The following is a 14,874-nucleotide window of genomic DNA, read 5'->3' as shown; positions in this document are numbered from 1 at the left end:
ATTTACTTCGGTTGTGGTGTTTACGTCCATTACCAGGTCCACTCAACCTACTTCTTCTTTAGCTTGTAGGCTTATGTTAATTTCTGAGATTATTCTCTTCTGTGTCCAATTTACTTTATGAGCCAGTTGCTCACTTCCTGCTGTCTTGTTTGTAGCTGCTCCCTCTAAATATTATCAGTGTTTACTCGCTGCTCCATCCAATGTGATGACCAATGTGCAGCCAGCTCTCAACTATTCAGAGGCTGATGCAACCATTCCCTGAAGGAAACAGATTTCTGGCAGACTCCTCTCCCTCTTTCTCCTCCACCTTTTTCCCCACCCTGTTTTCTGGCCACTTCCTTGTTTGGGAATCTTTCATCCAAGGTGGGAAGGAGGCAAATATGATGGAAAACTAAATCATCCTTTTGTCAGTTCTCCAGCAAATGTGGGATTCTAAAAAAAAATATTAACTGAAGAGTAAAAAGAAACTATTGATTAAAACAATATTCGTCTATTCTGTGAGAATCCCAATTATGCATATTCTCCACAGTTAAAGTAAGTATTTGGAACTGTATTTTTAAAGTGCATTAAGATCACTATTTCATAACTTGGAATCATATATACAAGGTTTGACAATTAAGTTCGTGAACTCATCCTAGAAAAAGAGCTGCATACCTCATTTTGAATATCACTAAATTCACCTTTGAAGTACTCCCCTTGGGAAGCTGTGCACCCATGCCAGTGCCTAGTCCACCCTTCAAAGCAATTTTGGAACTTTTTTTCTGGAATGGCCATCTGAGCTATCACTGTATTACCCTTGATGTCCTGAATGTCATCAAAATGTCTTCCTTTCAATATTTCCGTTATATTCAGGTAAAGAAAGAAGTCATTGGGGGCAAGATCAGGTGACTAGGGAGGATGTTCCAAAACAGTTATTTGTTTACTGGCTAAAAACGCCCTCACAGACAGTGCCATGTGAGCTGGTGCACTGTCATGATGCAAGAGCTCCTTAGGGACCATTTTGGCACACACCTTTCTCATGCCAAGATTTTCAGTTAAGATTTTCCTGTTTCTCTATCAGTGCTTACTTGGTCTGCTCTGCTTCTCACAGTCAGTCGATGATTTTGATGCACAATTCAACGAAGTTTTGCAATGTTTTCGTCAGTTCTGCTCGTTACTGGCTGCCCTGACCTCTCTTCATCCGTGACGCATTGTCTCCCCTCAGAAAAACATTTAATCCATTTGTACACTGCCATTTTCTTCATGGCATTTATCCCCATAAACTTGGACTAACATGTCCCTGATTTCACTTCCACTCTTGCCAAGTTTAACTAGAAATTTAATATTCGTTCGTTACTCTAATTCAAGCTTAGACATTCTCGCAATGACACACAAAAACACACAACAACAATGAATGCCACTCAGCAAGACACAGCCACATGTCAACATGAACACAGCTGTGAGACACTGATATACCAAGGTTATGAAACCTTACCGAGAGTTTGTACAGTGCTGCCAATGTAAGTACACAGTGATAAGTTCGCGAACTTAATTGTCAGACCACGTATGCTCTGACTACTCACCTCCACCCCTCCATGAGGCCTCCTGTGACTATTCTGGTCCTCCTCATTCTCTAGCTCTAGACCCCACCATACTGAGACTCTTGTGTGGGTCTAGTGAGCTGCCTCAGTTTCTCTATTAGACTAAGAGCAGACTGGGTCCCAAAACACATATTTAAAGATGAAAACTTGGAGGGTGTGGGGAAGGCAAGCTCTGGAGGCAGAGGGAGGCAACCAGGCTCCATTGCTTTGTTTTCTGCCTGGCAGTGAGGGCTGTTAGGCCATAGTTGTCACACTGCTGTATTCCGTCTCTGCCCCTATTACTGGGTTCAGCGGTATTATACGCTGAGCACCCAGGCAGGATTGCTGGGGCCACAGAAAGTGCACCTCCAGTATCAATCCTCCCCTCCATTGGGACAACAGTAAGCTCTGGGTTTTGTCCCTTGGCCCCCATGTCTGCACTTATTCCTTCCGTCCACCTCTGTTCACACCGATTTGCCCACCTTCAGATTCTTCAATGCACAGATCTCTCAGACATGTTTCTGTGTTCTGTAGGGAATCCTTTGTTGAATTAGAGCTGTTCAACTTGTTGTAACAACTTCAAGGGGAGAGATCAAGGGGGACCCCTCATGCTATCGTGTTTCTGATATCACTCCCAGTTCTCCCAAGAAGACAAATGGCCAACAGATGTATGAAAAACATGCTCAACTTCACTAGCTATTAGGGAAATACAAATCAAAACCACAATGAGATACCACCTTACACATGTTAGAATGGCTGTTATCAACAAAACAAGTAGTAACAAGTGTTGGAGAGGTTGTGAGAAAAAGGAACCCTCATACACTGCTGGTGGGAATATAAATTGCCACAGCCACTATGGAATACAGTACAGAGTTTCACCAAAAATATTCAGAATAGAATTATTATACGACCCAGCAATACCTCTTCTGGGTATCCATCTAAAAAATCTGAAAACATTTATCTGTAAAGATATATGTACCCCTATGTCCATTGTAGCATTATTCACAGTGGTCAAGACATGGAAATAACCAAAGTGTACTTTGATAGATAATTGGATTAAGAACATGTGGTACATATATACCGTGGGATATTACTCAGCTGTAAGAAAAGATGAAATACTGCCATTTGCAACAACATAGATGGATCTTGAGATTATCATGCTAAGCAAAATAAGTCAGACAGAAAAAGTTGAGAACCATATGACTTCACTCATATGTGAGATATAAAACTGAAAGCAACAAACGAAGAAGACAAACAAACAAAAACTCATAGACACAGACAACAGTTTAGTAGTTACCAGACAGTAAGGGGGAGGGGAGTTGTGGAAGAGGGAAAAGGGAGTCAAATATATAGTGATGGAAGGAGAACTGACTGGGTGACACAATGCAATAGAATGATGATGTATTATAGAAATGTACACTTGAAACCTATATAATTTTACTAACCAATATCATCCCAATAAATAAAAAATAATTAAAAAGTTGATTTTTTTCTTCATCGATCAGGTTCTGCACACTCACCCAGAGATACTCCTGAATACCCAAAGAACCCTACACCTTTCACTTATACCTACTATTTACACAAAGCAGCATATCATGAAATAGCGATTTTATCAAAGCTCCTTTTGCTATTTATAGCCCCTCCCTCAAGCCTAGAGGTCCTCATTTACAGAGTACTTCTTCCCGACAATAACAGAGTCTCCCTACCTTGTTTGGACCTACAGAAAGTTGGAGGGAACACTGTCTGGCCTTGATCTTTGGTCCCCTGAAATCCTATACACATACAAAGTCAGTGTAACCATTTGAGGATGTGTTCTCTTCAGCCTCCAGAACTTGATTTAGAAGCATGGTCTTTAAGATTACTGGTTGTCTTTAGTCTTTCAAACGAATATTCCTGCAATTTCTGCTGCTCATTTGGAACTGAACATGTACTACTAGGTACTCCTACTTACTGATTTTGTATAATTCTGATCTAACCAACTAAGCTCCAAAAAGTCAGGAAAAATTTTTTACTTCTCTGTATCCCCCATCGTGCCTCAGACAGAACTGGGCATGTTGTGGTTGCATAATTTTAAGAGCCAAGCTCTAGAGTTATGTTGCTTGGGTTTGAATCTTGGCTATGTTACTAAAAGCTGTGTAAACTTAGATATGTTCTTTAACGTCTGTGTGACTCAGCTTCTTCATTTGAGGAGAATATTTACCTCAAAAGGTTGTTGTGGAGATTAAATGAGTAAATAGATGTAAGGTGCTTAGAACAGTGCCTAGCATACAGTAAGCATTCCACAACTAGCCATTATGGTAAGGAGAATAGACAAAAGAATGGTGACTCAGATTCCTGAATCACTAACATTTAATAGGCCCTGTGCTCCCTCTTTTTCCAAGCTTTAATCCTACCCTTTTATGTTTTGTTGTTGTTGTTGTTGTGTTGTTGTTTTATTGTATCTAGGTCCCCACTTTGATGATGGACACCCAGTTCTCCGAGTTCACACCGGACATCACTCCCATCATGCTGGCTGCCCACACCAACAACTATGAAATCATCAAATTGCTTGTCCAAAAACGGGTCACTATCCCACGGCCACACCAAATCCGCTGCAACTGTGTGGAGTGTGTGTCCAGTTCAGAGGTAGACAGCCTGCGCCACTCCCGCTCCCGGCTGAACATCTATAAAGCTTTGGCAAGCCCCTCACTCATTGCCTTATCAAGTGAGGACCCCATCCTAACTGCTTTCCGCCTGGGCTGGGAGCTCAAGGAGCTCAGCAAGGTGGAGAATGAGTTCAAGGCTGAGTATGAGGAGCTCTCCCAACAGTGCAAGCTCTTTGCCAAAGACCTGCTGGACCAAGCTCGGAGCTCCCGAGAACTGGAGATCATCCTCAACCATCGAGATGACCACAGTGAAGAGCTTGACCCTCAGAAGTACCATGACCTGGCCAAGCTGAAGGTGGCAATCAAATACCACCAGAAAGAGGTAAGCTGAGTGCTTCTCTGCTTTCCAGGAAGCTTAAGACCTCCAGAGTCAAGAGTAGCAGGGCAAGAGTCAGCGTTTTTCTAAACAAATGATTAGACAGTCCTCAAAAAACAGGCCCATTTATCCAAGGCGCATAACAGCCTCTGCATATTTTCTTTATGGCCAGATAAGTAAGGAAAAATACTGATCATCTGATTCTATGATGGAAAAGCATTCATTAATTCAACAACAAATGTTTATTTAGCACTCTTCTTGGTATTTGGGATACAGAAAACAGGTACTCACCCTGCCTTCATGGAGCATACATGGTAGTGGTAGACATTAAATAAATGATAACATTAGTGAATATATAATTACATATTAACTAAGTGCTCTGCAGGGGAACTTTTATGACAGCACATAACAAAAGACCCCACCCTATATACTTGGACATGGCGGGCAGTGATCATGGATGGCTCACTGTCTGGATACTGGTAATTGTCATCGGAACTAAGTCCCTAGCAGCCCCTCAACAAGAAAGCTGAGACACGCATTTGAAAGATGGATTCATATTCAGGGTGTATAATTCTGTAGAAGGCTGGAGCAACATCTGCTATGGTGTGACCTCCAAACTCTTATCGTTCACCTCTTTGAAGGAGGTCAGTTCAAGCAGATCACAGGAGAGGCTTTGTTTTCCAGCTTGGCCACATTTACAATGTAGCCAGGGCTGTTCTATGCCATTGAATCAAACAATTTTGGGGAACCTCCTAGCAAGCCTAGTAGCCTAGTTTAGCTCATTAAAAAGGCAGCATGGTACAGTAGAAAGAGCAGGGACTTTAGAGCCAGAGAAATTCACCAGCTATATGACCTGAAGAAAGTCACTCGAATTTTCAGGACATTAATTTTTTTTCATTTTTAAATTGAAGATGACTATAGTTCCTCCATTTCATAGGACTATTATAGGAAATAAATGAGAAAATGCTAGTGTGGCACAGGAAGTACTTTAATGTCCATTTTCATACCTGTATCAATACTACCAGGAGTCATATTCAAACAGGTTAAACCAAGAGGTGCTTGCCATCTGAAGGGCAACAGGCAGACCCTTTCTGGGTCTGATCTCTGAGGCAAATCACATTGTGTACTCACCAGGTTCCTTTCTCTCAGACAATAAAAACAAATACTATGCCTTTGAAATGAGGCTAACATGAGTACCAGGGGAAACTTTGAAGGGGATAAAAATAAATGACAAAAGAACAACATGAAAGACTGAAGGGGCTGTAAGGGGGAGATAGATAGTAAATGGATAGTCCCACCCCTGAGCCTCCTTATCCTGTTTTTTCCTACTAATTGCTTTAAGTTATTTCACTAAGCCTGAAGTTATTTAACCTCACTTTTCTCTTCTGAAAAATGGGGATAATAACAGGAGCATTTCCTCCCTGTAGAAATATAAAATTTAAATAAAATAAAACAGGTAATGTACTTATGCATGGCACAATACTCAGCATATTTTAGGCCTTCAATAAATATTAGCTGCTATTATTATTCATTTTCATTTTTACACATGGGGATCCATGGTATATGGTCTGATTCTGTGTACTAAAATTGTAGGTAATAGATATAGCAATGGCCCATCCCCTCCCATAATCCTCCCTCTCTTCCACTGCCCCACTGTTTATATATAATACCAGTTGTGTCACATAGTCTGTTGTAAGGTCTGATTGACTTTAATATTATGTGTATATTTCCATTATTACAGTTTCAATGTTTTTCACTTTACATAAATTGATATAATACTGAGAGAGAAAAAACCACAGGTATTTTTAGAACACGAATGTCTTCCAGGTAAAGTGGTTAATAGGAATAGAAGTGTTAAAAATAGATATTGAAGAATAAAACTAAAGTTTGCATTACTTACCTCACTAGATAGCAGATACGCATCATAATTTTAGGACCCCATCCCCCTGAAAATTGACAAAGCATTTATTTTCAAATAATTTCACTGCAATACTTCATCAATTTGGTAATAATAGATCATCTCCCAACTACTTTGTCACTTGACCCCTTCTGCTCATGTAATCTTCATTTGCAAATTTTATTTACTTCTCCATTTGGAAACCATTGTGATGACTTCCTCACTCTCATGGGGATATGCTTGGCATATGACCATGGACTCACCCTTCAGTTCTACATTCACTGCCCTCCAACCCTCATTAACCTTCTCATATTTTTCCCCTCATGTTTTAGTCCTTTACTTTCCTGAAACTCTGTTCCCTATTTCATAATTTCTCTTATTTTTATTACAGAATATCTCTATGTTACTGTATGTTCATACAATATTTTCTCAGCTACCATTATACCAACCTGAATATGCCACAGGGTTATATTACTTTTTGTTCTCTTAATTAAGCACCAGAGATTCCAACATTGTTTTCAGGGTCTATTTGTTGTGTACATTCAAGTAGAAAAGGTCATTTGTTTTATTGTTGTAAAATATGTGTTACATAAAATTTACCATTTTAACCATTTTTAAGTTTACATTTCAGTGGCATTAAGTATATTCACATTGTTGGGCAACTATCACCATTAGGAGTCATTTTTTGAAGATGAACAAGTTTTGAGGTGTCCACTTTTGTTTTAATAGTAAGCCCATACAATTAGAGTTTCAGATTTTGCAGACCACATTATTTTTAATCCATAACACTGGAAAAGCAGCACCTTTCAACTATTCAATATTATTGATATTCAGCACTGATAGAAAATACAAAAAGCACAGTATTTATGCAAAGATCAACAATTTTAGGCCGGGTGGTGTTAACTCATCATTGTGAATCAAATCAATGAGAATTCTGGAATTTAATAGGCTGAATTGCTTCAATCAGAGCACATCAAATTCCAATTCCAGGTTTACAGCAAAGGCAGCAAGGATAGTGAGTAACTCTCAAGTGCACTGCCAATAATTTCATGAAAAAGAAAAGAATATACTTTCACAAACCCAAAAATGGCCCAAAGTTTAATCCAATGGTCAGAGACTTCAGATTTTGGGATTTATATATTTAGCTCCAAATTTTCCAATAAAATACCTTATCAATAGCTATCAATCAATTTTAACTTAGTTTGTCTTCAAACTAAGCCACACTGATTAGCAGGCAAGCTTGAGAATTCATACATACCTTAAGGTTTACATTCCAAAGACACGGCTTCCAGAAGGTAAAACATGATTTATACTCATCAAAATCTATAAATCTCTTCTGAATTGTGACTTCATTTCCACTAAAAAAAACCAAACCTCTGTAATCCTTCTCAATCTGTGAAATACAATTGAAAAAAAACCTGTGGTTCCATTAATTCTCAAATTAGTATACAGATAACTCTTGAACAAGATAGAGGTTAGGGGCGCCAACCACCTGCACAGTTGAAAATCAACCTATAACTTTTGAGTCCCCCAAAACTTAACTACTAATACCCTACTATTGACCAGAAGCTTCCCATAACATAAACATCAATTAACACATATTTTGTATGTTATATGTATTATCTACTGTATTCTTGCAATTAGCTAGAGAAAAGAAAATATATTTTTTTTAAATTTTATTTTATTAAATTTATTGGGGTGACAATTGCTAGTAAAATTACACAGATTTCAGGTGTACAATTCTGTATTACATCATCTATAAATCCCATTGTGTGTTCATCACCCAGAGTCAGTTCTCCTTCCATCACTAAAGAAAATATTTTTAAGAAAATCATAAGAAAAACACATTTACAGTATTGTACATATTTATTGAAAAAAATCCATGTATAACTGGACCCACTCAGTTCAAACCTATGTTGTTCAAGGGCCAAACTGCAGCCTCTAATTGCTCTCTATTCAATCCACATGTCTACTTTAAGACTGAATACTCCCACCTTGAACAAATCAGCAATGTCCTCATTTTGAGGGTGTTTTTGTAATTTCAGATTTACTGTGTTTGAGTAAGAAACACAATCCTGTGAGCTACTGAGGTTCCAATAATTCAGGTGTCTGTCAGAACTTCATTTTCAGAAGTCCAGGATCAGAGGAAGCAGACTAAGTTTGTTCAATAAATATCTATAATCTAGTCTTTAAAAAAGTGAAACATACAGTGCTTAAGGCCAGAAAAAGGGTCACAGTCTTCTTGAGCACCAATTTTCACACTACAAACTCTCCCTATGTAGGATGTGATGGAACTAGGCAAACTAACCTTTTCTTTGGACACAAATAAATGAATCAAAATTAATTTTATCCTTCTATTATATATAGGGCAAATGAACTCAGCTTTTCGGTTAGATAAAATTTCTCAAATTCCTTGGAGGCGTATAATTTATGTCTGCTTACTCATCAAAAAGAAAAATATATTCACATCTTAAGTGAGTCATACCCCAGGGTCTGGTGAACATATTTGGTTTGAGGGCTGCATGTTGGGAGCCCCTACACAAGTTGGAGACGTTTTATTAAAGACCAGCTTTTCCAGATGAGTTTCGGGTCCTGAAGGAGGCTGCACAAGAATTATCTCCCAGGACCAGAATTACTCAATGGAAAAATAAACTCTAGATGGGAATGGGACAACTGAACTAAAGAAGAAAAATTGTCTTTGTTTTCACATGATTCCATACATAATTCCAGTTGGACCATGAGGTTCTATTTTCAAGGATAGGTAAGTTACTTCCTCAGTGTCTATACTCAGAACAGGAAAATACAGATGCACCACTTCTCCACTCTCTATTGTCATTCCAGCTGAGACCCTTTTCAGTCTTCTTTTAAAGCACTCTGTGATTCCAACTAGATAGAAATACCCAGTACACAAGGAGACTTTCTCAACAGATGGAGGTATTGTTAGAGAGGAGTATCAGAGACTCCTGCACCAGAGCAAAGTACCCAAAGTGAAGCTCACTCACATCTAAAAGTTTCAAACGCACAGCATGCCTCTATGTCACTTAAACTATGAACTGAAAATCTGTATTCCACAAAAACAAACAAAACCCAGACAATATTTTTCTCTACAAAATGAGCTGCAACACAAATGATTTTCCAAAACTGCAAGTTAGAGGGTTGCCAACATTAAAAATTTAGAAGACTCAGTTTCAAGAAAGACCAGTATCTCTCCAAGTAACAATAAAATATTTAACATGATCAATATTAAGAGAAGAAATAGAGAATATGTGAAGGTGAATGCCGAGATTGGAGTTACGCAACTCCAAGGAACATCAAACATTACCTATAAGCACTGAAAGCTAAAAAGGCAAAATTGGATTCTGCCCTAGAGCCTTCAGAGAGAGCACTGCCCTGCCAACACCTTGATTTTGAACTTCTGGCTTCCAGAACTGTGAGAAAATAAAATTCTGCAGGTCCAAGTTATAAAGAAAAATCAGTATTGCCAGAATTTGTCATAATCTAAAAGCATGTGTATTTACATGTTTTCAACAACTGATTTTGTTAATGGCATCTCTGATTAAAGAAATCCAAAACACGAAAGTTGTATTTCATAACTGTGTCTCCTAGTCCACTTTACTTGAATACTTGTGTTAAATTGAAAAATACCTCTTGAGATCCTTTCAGCATTCACTAGGCTCTTTCAGATGAAATTGTGACCAGGGGTAAAGAGCAGTGGTTTTCCTTACCTTGCTAAAATGCAGTTCCATTCTTTGGGAGTATAAATGGAGATCATCTTCAATGTTTTTTTATTACCCTCAAGAGATATGACATTTGAGACTGGTAGATAGTTGTATCTGTCAATACAAATAACTCCCAAATAACTTAGGGAACTATGGGGTTTTTTTTTCTTTTTTAAAGGTTTTTTGGTTGGTTGGTTGGTTGGTTGGTTGGTGAGCTAAGGGTGATATATGAGTATGCAGAAGAAAAGCAAGTTTTAAATAAGGACTGGAGGGATAAGGTCCTTGAATAAGTAATAAATAGGTCCAAGAGGAAATGACTAAGTACCTCTAGTCTATTAAGATAAGGCTATCAATACAAGAATACAATAGTAAGCTTTGATATAAAAATAATTGTAAAAGTGTAGTTGGATAATAGTGGGTTAATAATGTTTAGAGTTATACAACCCCCTCAGGAACAAAATCTTACCTTTAAATAGAATATAATTCACTATTTCCTGAAAGGCTTTTTCATTGTTATTTTTTCCTCATTACTACTCCTACTAGAACTAGAGTAGAGTCTCCCAAAAAATTTAACTTGGTGTTAAAAAAAAAAAGAGCTCAAAAGAATGAAACAAAAGCTGAGTCCAAACTATAACTTTGACATGGAGTAAATTAAAGAAGTGTTAATCTCTAATACAACAGGTATGAAACTGCTACATAATCTTTACATGTCACATAGACTTGCAAGTATTTTCCTACATATTCATTTTTCAGATATTCCTAAAAAGCCGTAATTTCATATATTCTGTCCCATTGTCACATATATCATACCAAAGGCATTGAAAACTGTATCATTTTACTTAGTCCTCATTACCATTAAAAGCAGGCAGAAAAATTATTATAACTCTCATTTTACAAACAAGAAAAGACTATGTTTCAGAGATTTGTTCAAGGTTATCTGACAAAGCCAAAAGTAGAACTTCAGACTCCTGGTACAAAATTCTGAGTCTACTCCACCTGTTCAGTGGGGTTCTCTTATGCCTGTTTGGTAGCTTCCAAATTCTCCACCAGGTAATTTAAGATGACCACAAGTTCTTTGATTTGTGTATGAAAGTTTATTAGTTAAAATCTGTTAAAACACGTAACAATAAAATGATGTGACTCAATAGCTAATAAGGATTATATTTAATTATAATCTAATAACTGGCAGTAATCATCACAAATAAAGATGCAACTGTGTAATCACAACTTCCCACACAGTTTAGCCAAAGCACACAGGATAAAGACTTGTGCTTCCTAATACACTGCCATCTACCAGCTTAACTCCCTTGGTTTTCACACCTTAAGTTTTTCTCAGAATGATAAGCCTGTCTCCCCATTTATCCCTCCATGCCATACAATGATTGGCTTTGATTTTGGTATCAAGATAAAAAAAAAAAAAAAGACAGTCTGGATAAATGACCAGCCACTCTGTCCATTCTCCTGGAGGCGAGATGCAGGATTCCAACCAGAGGTATCCAATCAGTGGACTGCCAAGTTAGTTAATATATTTCCTTCTAATTGAGTTTTCAAGTACATGACTTATGTCAATTGCCAACCACCTATTTCTATCAGTATCAACAACTTAAGGTTGGCTGATATGCATGTGAAAAAAAACAGGGCTAGGTTTATAAACCTGCATAGGAACTAACTCTATGCCATGGCTTTCCACCATAAACAGCTGCATAACTGTTGACAAATTATTACTTTTCTTCTGTCTTCTGAAAATACCTTCCTTACTTACTCTTGTTCTTAAGTATTTTTCTTACTTCTTTTCTTACTTCTTTTCTTATTTCTTGTCACTATTAATTCTACTTAGTCCTATTCCAATACAGCAAACATACTTAATGCAACAATTGCCTGAGCAGGGTTACATCTTAACAATTCTTAAGCATACATATTCACACAATCAAAGCAAACATTGCAATATATTTTATCTAATTCTGAGGTGCCGTTATGGTACAATCTTTCCAGGTGACCATTTTAGCCAAGTTATCCAGCTCCACATATTACGACGTTGTGGCAAGTTCCTGCTTCAATACCTAAGGACCAGGTTGACCATTAGTTGTTTTATGGGCTGGTTCAAGCTTTATCTTGTTTCAGGTCTGAATTAGTCTCACAGATTCCTCTTGGTGTATTTGGATGGCCTGCTTGAGTTAGTATGGTTGCTTGTATTCTCTCATTAATACTAACAGTTTTAACAAGCTCACACTACTCTGTAGTAGAATTGTTACAAAGTCCATATTCCAGAGTTCTACTTGGAGTAATAGCTACCCTCCAGTATCTATAACTTTTGAGGAGCACCAGATCTGTCAGTTTAGATTGCTCACCAAATAGAATTTGTAGCAGACTTATGCTCTCTCCTTAGAGATGTTCCCTGATCTTGCCCATTTATTTATGCTTTGAGTTTTATTTTGATACAAAATTATAGCCCAATTTCCTAAAGTCCAAATTCCTAGTGGAGAGTTTACATCTTCCCTGGCTGTTTCTAAACCTTTAATTAAAGCATAGAGGGTATTATACTAAGTGAAATAAGCCAAACAGACAAAAACAAATGCTGTGTGATTTCACTTGTATGTGAAATCTAAAAAACCAAACAAACAAAAAATGAACAAAACAAGACTCATAGAAACAGAACAAAGTGATGGTTGCCAGAGGGGGTGAAGGTGGAGGAATGGGTGAAAAAGGTGAAGGGGATTAAGAGGTACAAATTTCCAATTAAATAAATAAGCCATGGAGATCTGCCATACAGCAGAGGGAATATAGTCAGTAACTTTGTAATGACTTGGCATTGTGACTGATGGTTACTAGATTTAGTGTGCTGATTACATTGTAAGGTATATAAATGTCAAATCACCATGTTGTACACCTGAAATATAGTATTGTATGCCAACCATGCTTTAATAAAAACAAAAGTTATTTTTTAAAAAGCATAGACTCTATCAACTTATCTAATTCCTCTGTATTCTTGGCTGCTATATGTATAGATGTCCCTGTTTAACTGTTATCACTGATCTTCCTTGTAAAACCGCTCCTATTGGAATGGTGGGATAAACATTCTTGCTTTACCACTGCACTGTTTAGGTTAACTGAGCATAATCTCTTTGCATCACATCTATTATTTGCCGTTTTGGATATACTGTATATCTAGAGTCCCCTACACTAGAAAAGTAATACTTAGTTTGTCCAGTTATTATAGCAGCAGTCCCTCAAGCTCCTGTGTGGTACGGACTGTAATTACCTGCAGTAATTGCTTGATGATAGCTTTTATGTCTCCCCTTTGTGTCTTTGTAGACCCCTTCTAAGTCTCCTATATCTTTATCTACTATAGCAACCTTTCCACATAGCAGTCTATTGTGAAACTTTCTCATTCTAATATGTTTGAGTAGCTCCGTAAGTCCTGACCTTTCAGCAGTGTCTGTGGTAGCTTTTCTGGATACTGCCATCTCTGTCTTAAATTTGTCAAACTTATCCTGAAATTCAGTGGCAAAACTGATTTACATTTTTCCCACTATTGCTCATCAAAATAAAACCTAGTTATATAGTCTATAATTTCCCCCACTTATCTTTAAAAGTAGCTAATTATCTGTGTATGCAGACCTCAGTATTAGATGCAGCGTCTATCATGTTGGTTAGCTCTGAAGTTATCTGTATTAAATGTCTTTTAATCCTTTTGACTGTAATATTCTTTAGGACTCTATGTGAATTGGTATAGTCTGGTTTCCACCAGTGTGGACTGACTTCTACATGTCACTTCTTCACAATTCGCGTACACCACTTTGTCTAATGGTATACTTGTCATGTCTTTACCCAGTTGTTGCCCATGTCATGAGATGAAAAGGCCATTTGTTCTCTAGGAAAGAGGACCATAGTGTCCATGGGCTTGTCTGAAGGGTAGCTATTCTTCCAAATGGAAGTGAGGGGACTGTATGGCATGGAATTCGCATGATCAGTGAATGTCCTGCACATTTATTTGGACCCTGTTTTGATATGGCGGTCCTCTAACTATCGCATTTTCTCCTTCGAGTATTTGTAGAATTCCTGTAGCTAAATGCCAGTCCACACTATAAGTTCGTATTGTTTCATCTCTCAATAATTAAGATCTCTGTGTCAAGGCTGCAGCAAAACCATCATCTCTAAGCCTATATCATAAGTGTTTGACTTTCCATTGGTGAATAGTCCTTGTAGGGCTTTGTCTAGCCCTTCTAGTAATAGTACTTCTCTCTTGTTATTTGGTATAATTTGCTGTTTCCACTTGGGGAATAATATTGAAGAGTAGTTGCAATGTGGGTCAGCATTTGAGGAAATAGTCCACAGTGGAACCTCTCGGCGTCAGCTTTTTCACAGGTTTCTCCCTGGCAAAAGTAATCTGAAAACTTTTCTGCAGTTTTATTATCTGGTAAATGCTGCTTTTATAGAATTATTTCCCCTAATGTGCTATAGCATGCTTTGGTTGACATATCCTTTCCTAAAGGCCTAGTACAGAGGCCTTTTTGAGTAAGGAGTTATATCTTCTTAAGTAAAAGTGTCCCTGTTAATGTGAATATATTCACTATGATGCCATCCTGGAGGATATTCCACTTTTGGTTACTATTCATTGTAGAACCGTGAAATTGAGTCTCAAGATATGATTGAGTTCATCAGGTCTTCACTCTATTGTTAGGTTTGCCATTGTTTGCTCCTGTTATCAGGAATCTTAGCAGGAGAACAAGTACATGTA

General features: G+C 37.7%; 1 protein-coding gene across 2 annotated transcripts in view; it reads left to right on the top strand.

Moving 5' to 3' along the window:
* Positions 1–14,874, top strand: part of TRPC5 (transient receptor potential cation channel subfamily C member 5) — a 330,530-nt gene that overhangs the window by 180,174 nt on the left and 135,482 nt on the right. For both annotated transcript variants that reach the window (XM_074323867.2, XM_074323866.2), the window contains one exon: positions 4,005–4,526. In XM_074323867.2, the coding sequence (XP_074179968.1) occupies positions 4,005–4,526 (522 nt within the window). The remainder of the gene's footprint in view (positions 1–4,004; positions 4,527–14,874) is intronic.

The sequence above is a fragment of the Rhinolophus sinicus genome, chromosome 18, assembly GCF_057876585.1.
Source record: "Rhinolophus sinicus isolate RSI-liver-muscle chromosome 18, RSI-T2T, whole genome shotgun sequence".
NCBI lineage: Eukaryota > Metazoa > Chordata > Mammalia > Chiroptera > Rhinolophidae > Rhinolophus > Rhinolophus sinicus.
The sequence above is the reverse complement of the archived record's forward strand: the minus strand, read 5'-3'. Positions and strand labels throughout refer to the sequence as shown.